This window comes from Sander lucioperca, chromosome 5, assembly GCF_008315115.2.
Source record: "Sander lucioperca isolate FBNREF2018 chromosome 5, SLUC_FBN_1.2, whole genome shotgun sequence".
NCBI lineage: Eukaryota > Metazoa > Chordata > Actinopteri > Perciformes > Percidae > Sander > Sander lucioperca.
The window spans coordinates 22,265,959-22,273,059 of record NC_050177.1 but is presented as its reverse complement, the minus strand read 5'-3'; the positions used below and the strand labels follow the sequence as shown (position 1 = coordinate 22,273,059).

Genomic DNA, 7,101 nt, shown 5'->3' with positions numbered 1-7,101 from the left:
AAAGATAACACAGGCAGTACATCTTTCACGTAAGTTCTACCTGTTACTCCCTGTAACGTATTCAAGTTTAAGGATCTATAATCATTGAACCACTAACTCCACACTTTTTTCATACATTTGTCTTCTCTACTTTATCTTACTGTGACTCCTCATACTAATTCAATTAAATTGTTATGGCGTAGCAGGGCACTGCAGGGCGTAGCAGGACGTAGCAGGACGTAGCAGGACGTAGCAGGGCACAGCAGGACGTTGCAGGGCATACAGGGCGTAGCAGTGGGTAGCAGGATGTAGCAGGGTGTAGCAGGGCACTGCAGGGCATAGCAGGGCACTGCAGGGCATAGCAGGGCGTAGCAGGGCACTGCAGGGCATAGCAGGGCATAGCAGGGCGTAGCAGCGCACTGCAGGGTGTAGCAGGGCAGAAATATGATCTCTTTTCTTAGTTCTTGTCAGCACAAGCGCTGCAGCATTCTGGATCAGCTGGAGAGTCTTAAGGGACTTATTTGAGCAACATAGTAAGGAATTACAATGGTCCAGCCTTGAAGTAACAAATGCATGGACTAGTTTTTCAGCAGCGCTCTGCTTCGCTGTTAAAGTAGTTATTTTTCCTCTGCAGCGCCAGCACTGCCCTCTGCTGGAGTAAAATAGCTACTGCAATACACTCACTATAATAGACTATTTTGAAAAGGCAAAAACTATTAATTGGCAAACTCCATCCTTTTCTTTCTTTTGAGTTTTAAATGCATCATTTGAATGCAACATCATTTTTTTAAGATTATTTTTTGGGCATTTTCAGACCTTTATTGACAGGACAGCTGAAGACATGAAAGGGGAGAGAGAGGGGGAATGACATGCAGCAAAGGGCCACAGGTCGGAGTCGAACCCGGGCCCGCTGCGTTGAGGACTAAACCTCTATATATGGGCACCCGCTCTACCAACTGAACTATCCGGGCACCCTAGAATGCAACATTGATAAACTTCATAGATGAATTTGGTAATTTGGTGATTATAATTACAAACTGGTAAATCTATAATTTCCCAGTGGCGCACTCCCGACTCAATGCAAACTAAGGGCCATTTTATTCTTTCCAAAATGTTAACAAATCAAATGTTTAAACAGGCTTTTACTTTTATCATCAGAGTTTTTATGACTGCTTACAAAACCTTACTTGTAATCAATACTAGTTTAGATTTGCAACCCATACAACTGAGTGAAGGTTTTGAAAGAAGTGAATTGTCTAAAATATATCTTCATGCAACCTGCTCCACAATATATTGCAGCTGGATATTTTTCATGGCTGAAAGCCACTGATTGGAAACTAAATAATATTTACTCTACTCTTTATGTGTCATGTTAACACAGATGGGTGGAACTCATTAGAGAACATGACCATTTGGGATCTACTTGTTTACAAAAGTAAACATTGATATTTGTTTCAAACAAGATGCTAATTACATATTAGGTGGCACTACAGTGAGATGTGGCAGTACTTCCATGGAGGCAGATCTATTGTAACTTTTACAAGGTAAGATTTACACTTTAGATCCTCCACAGAAAACATGAAATTACTCTGTAGTGATTAACACTTTTGTTTGCATAATTGTTAGATTTAAAGTAGTTAGGTCTATTGTTAATGCTCCAATGTTATTTCAGATATTTCTCAACTTGTCACATCTAATAACTATTTCAATGTATGTGTTTTCTTTTTATAGGTTGTTACTGTTAATTCAAGTGATTATGTTCTACACTAATGTAACAAGGATTACAAATTTCTTCATCCTGGGATTTCCTGGACTTTCACAGGAGTATTGTGGACCTGTGTCAGCCCTGCTTTTGGTTCTCTTCTTGGCTATAGCTGTAGGAAATATTTTTATTTTAGTGTTTGTTAAATGTGAGAGGTCTCTTCACAAACCCACATATCTGATATTTTGCCACTTGGCACTAAGTGACTTAATCTTTGGGACTGTTACTCTGCCAAAGATTATATCAAAATATTGGTTTGATGACAGCATTATTTCATTTTATGGATGCTTTGTACAAATGTACTTTGTTCATTTTCTGGGGGCGTCTCATTCTTTCATCCTGATGGTGATGGCCCTTGATCGCTTTATTGCAATTTGTGCTCCACTGCGTTACACAGCTCTTTTCACAAACAACACTGTTTCTGTGCTTTGTGGAATATCATGGATTTTGCCAATGTCATGGATGGTGGGTATAGTTATAGATACTCTGAGATTGCCTTATTGTAATTCAAACATAATTACACAGTGCTATTGCGACCATTTAGCAATAGCAGTGCTTGGATGTGAGGACATACGAGAAAATCTGGCATTGGCATTAGGTGGGGCCATGTTCTTTTTGATGTTGCCTCTGGGTTTTATCATATTCTCTTATTTTGTCATCATTGTTGCAGTTATGAGAATGACCAGTTCTAATAGCAGCCGCATGATGGCTCTGTCTACCTGCTTGCCACAGATTATCATCACATTTCTCTATTTTATGCCAAGATGCTTTGTGTACCTGGCAAATTTTGTGGGATTTACATTCAGTGTCCCAGTTCGCATAGTTATTGTAATGCTGTACAGTATTTTACCTGCTGCTATTAACCCATTAATATACTGTTTCAAAACCAAGGATATCAAAGAACACTTGAAAAAGAAATTAGTTAGTAGGAAAATTAATAGCAGCACAACAACTGGATAAAATACAATACATCATCAATCAAGTGATAAGTTACTTTTGCTGCTTCAAATATGTCACTTCCCTGTGAGCTTTAGAATCAATTTTGATACTTTGCTTTTCACTATTAAAGCACTGCATGCTCCTACAGTAATAATAAATAATGAAATCCTCTATGAGCCCAACACAGCCTGAGATCCTCAAGCAGGGGTCTCCCGATTGTTCCAACAAAAATGCTATGATAGAAGTTTACTGAGGCTTTTCTTCTTGGCAAGGAGCCAGATCAGAATCACTTTATACCATGTCTTAAAACTTACTTGTACTGGAAGGCTTTTTTACTACCAGCCTAATGTTCTTAATGTTTTATTTGTTTATTCTGTTTTCTACTTTTATATTTTCATGTCTTGTTAACTCATACTTTGTTTGCACATTTGTATTGTTTTTTTCCTAAGGTATTCTGTTGATTTACAGTAAAGTAAGTTGTACCTTTGTTTCATAAGTGCATAAATAAAATGTATTGCAATTTTCAAAATATTTTAAAACAAAGACATTTTCTATTAGCATCAAAATAATCACATATTTTAATTCTCCATTCACACTCCACAAGGACACACAACATACATACAGTTGTGTTCAAAATAATAGCAGTCCAACATCACTAACCTCATAAATCAAATTTTTTGGTAGAAGTGATATTTCTACATGGCAAATAATTTACTAGTAAGTGTTGTAGAGTCATAGAAAACCAACAGACCCAACAGTCATGACATGCATGCTGCTCATTCTGTGTAATTGAATCTGTAATTGAAAGGGGCATGTTCAAAATAATATCAGTGTTGTGTTCAATTAGTGAGGTGATTGATTCTGTGAAGAAACAGGTGTCAGTTATGGCCCATATTTAATTCAATTCAATTCAATTCAATTCAATTTTATTTATAGTATCAAATCATAACAAGAGTTATCTCGAGACACTTTACAGATAGAGTAGGTGTAGACCACACTCTATAAAGCCCCAACAATTCCAATAGTTCCCCCAAGAGCAAGCATTAGCAGTGGCTATTGCGACAGTGGCGAGGAAAAACTCCCTTTTAGGAAGAAACCTCGGCAGACCCAGACTCTTGGTGGGCGGTGTCTGACGGTTGGGGTTATGACGGTACAGGATGTAGCGTGGCACAGCAGAGCATGGGTGGACGCGGTGGACGCAGCAGGACGTAGCCGGGCATTGCAGGGAATCGCAGAGCGTAGCAGGGTGTAGCAGGTCCATAGCCACAGCTGCACCCAAGACCCAGGTCTTGGTGTCGCCCTAATCCGAGGCGATGTTCTGGGCGAAGAAGAAACATAAGGACTCTGGGGAGTAAACTCCCCAGAGCTAGGTTAGTAACAAGCACTTCTGAGACAGGATGTGCATAAAAGGAAACAAAAGAAAAGAGCGTGTCATAAGAAGGAACTTCCTCGGCAGTCTAGAATTATAACAGCATAACTAGGAGAGGCACTATATTATTGATTATACGATAGGTAAATCTGATGACTGTAAAGAGAAGCAGAGAAAAGCAGGGGTGCTGTGTCTGCAGCTATACACCCTGCCCCGCCGGTCTAGGCGTTCACTGCAACTCCTCACTCCCTAACTATAAGCTTTATCAAAGAGGAGAGTTTTCAGTTTAGTCTTAAATGTAGTGACGGTGTCTGCCCCCCGAACCCAGATTGGGAGCTGGTTCCACAGGAGAGGAGCCTGATAGCTGAAGGCTCTGCCTCCCATTCTACTTTTAGAGACTCTAGGAACCACAAGTAACTCTGCATTCTGGGAGCGTAGTGCTCTAGTGGGACAATAAGGTACTAAGAGGTCCTCGAGATATGAAGGAGCTTGACCATTTAGAGCTTTATAGGTCAGAAGAAGGATTTTAAATTCAATCCTGGATTTTACAGGAAGCCAATGGAGAGAAGCTAATACAGGAGAAATATGATCTCTTTTCTTAGTTCTTGTCAGAACACGCGCTGCAGCATTCTGGATCAGCTGGAGAGTCCTAACGGACTTATTTGAGCATCCTGATAATAAGGAATTACAGTAGTCCAGCCTGGAAGTAACGAATGCATGGACTAGTTTTTCTGCATCGTTTTGAGATAGGATGTTCCTAATTTTAGCAATGTTACGAAGGTGAAAAAAGGCTGTTCTAGAGGTGTGTTTTAGATGGGCGTTAAAGGATAGATCCTGATCAAAAATAACTCCTAGATTTCTGACAGTAGTACTGGAGGCCAGGGCAATGCCATCCAGAGTAATTATATCTTCGGCTAATGAGGTTCGTAGGGGTTTGGAGCCCAGGACAATAACTTCGGTTTTGTTTGAGTTTAACATCAGGAAATTGTAGGCCATCCATGATTTTATATCTTTAATGCAAGCTTGAAGTTTAGCTAGCTGGCTGGTTTCGTCTGGCTTGATTGACAGATATAATTGGGTATCATCCGCATAACAGTGAAAGTTAATTGAGTGTTTCCTAATAATATTGCCTAGAGGAAGCATATATAAGGAGAATAGAATTGGTCCAAGCACTGAGCCTTGAGGAACGCCATGGTTAATTTTAGCGTAATTGGAGGGTTTATTGTTAACATTAACAAATTGCGATCGATCAGAGAAGTAGGACTTAAACCAGTTTAGTGCGATTCCTTTAATGCCAACTAAATGTTCCAGTCTCTGTAAGAGGATGGTATGGTCAATAGTATCGAATGCAGCACTAAGATCTAATAAGACAAGTACGGAGACAAGTCCTTTGTCTGATGCAGTTAGAAGATCGTTAGTGATTTTCACCAGTGCCGTCTCTGTGCTATGATGCTTTCTAAATCCTGACTGAAAGTCCTCAAATAAGCTATTGCTATGTAGAAAATCACATAACTGATTAGCGACTACTTTCTCAAGGATCTTGGAGAGAAAGGGAAGGTTAGATATAGGTCTATAGTTGGCTAAGACCTCAGGATCGAGGGTGGGTTTTTTCAGTAGAGGTTTTATCACAGCTACTTTAAATGACTGCGGTACATAACCTGTCAATAAAGACATATTTATCATATCTAGCAATGAAGTGTTAACCACGGGTAACGCTTCTTTAAGTAGCCTCGTTGGGATGGGGTCCAAGAGACAGGTAGATGGCTTAGCTGAAGAGACCTTTAGCAGTAATTGTTGAGGGTTTATAGGATAAAAGCAATCTAAGTATATGTCAGGTCTAGTCATTCTTTCTAGCAGTCTGTCAGTTAAAGGTGACCCATTAGAGGTTGGGGGAAAGAGGTGATGAATAGTATCTCTAATTGTTATAATTTTATCGTTAAAGAAACTCATGAAGTCGTCACTACTCAGAGCTATAGGAATAGATGGCTCAATAGAGCTGTGGCTATCTGTCAGCCTGGCTACAGTGCTGAAAAGAAACCTTGGGTTGTTCTTATTTTCTTCTATTAGTGATGAATAGTAGTCTGATCTGGCCTTTCTTAGGGCCTTCCTATAGGTTTTCAGACTGTCTTGCCAGTCTAAACGAGATTCTTCCAGTTTGGTGGAACGCCATTTACTTTCAAGTTTGCGCGAGATTTGCTTTAATTTACGAGTTTGGGAGTTATACCAAGGTGCTAGTTTCCTTTGCTTCATCGTCTTCTTTTTAAGGGGAGCAACAGAGTCTAAAGTAGTCCGTAGGCAGGCCGTAGCATCGTCTACGAAATTATCAATTTGAGAGGGACTAAAGTTTACATAAAGATCCTCTGTTATATTACGGCACGTTAATGAGTTTAGTGCTGTTGGAATATCTTCCTTAAATTTAGCTATAGCACTGTCAGATAGGCTTCTAGCGTAGAAGCTTTTATCTAATTTCGTATAATCGGGTAGTAAGAATTCGAAAGTTATTAAGAAGTGGTCTGATAATAAAGGATTTTGCGGGAATATTATTACGTCTTCAATTTTGATGCCATATGCCAGCACAAGGTCAAGGGTGTGGTTAAAACAGTGCGTGGCCTCGTGCACACTCTGACTGAAACCAATTGAATCTAGTAGTGAGTTGAAAGCAGTACTAAGGCTATTGCTGTCAACGTCCACATGGATATTAAAATCACCTACAATAAGTACTTTGTCTGATTTCAGGACTACACATGATAAAAACTCTGAGAATTCCGATAAAAATTCAGAATATGGACCTGGTGCTCGGTAGACAACAACAAATATAATTGGCTGTACTGTTTTCCATGTTGAATGCTGAAGGTTAAGAACGAGATTTTCAAAAGAGTTATAATTTAGTTTAGGTTTAGGATTAATTAACAGGTTTGAGTCAAATATGGCTGCAACTCCCCCTCCTCGGCCTGAGCCTCTAGGAATTTGAGTATTAATATGAGTGGGAGGAGTGGCTTCATTTAGACTGACATAATCTTCATGGCCCAGCCAGGTTTCAGTTAGACAGAAT

At 39.6% G+C, this 7,101-nt stretch overlaps 1 protein-coding gene across 1 annotated transcript; it reads left to right on the top strand.

The window, feature by feature from the left end:
* The first annotated feature begins 1,299 nt into the window (after positions 1-1,299).
* On the top strand, positions 1,300-2,882 carry LOC116048509 (olfactory receptor 52E8-like). Its single transcript, XM_036001327.1, has one exon. The coding sequence runs from the start codon at positions 1,640-1,642 to the stop codon at positions 2,699-2,701; it is 1,062 nt and encodes a 353-aa protein (XP_035857220.1). The 5' UTR covers positions 1,300-1,639; the 3' UTR covers positions 2,702-2,882.
* The last annotated feature ends 4,219 nt before the right edge of the window (positions 2,883-7,101 follow it).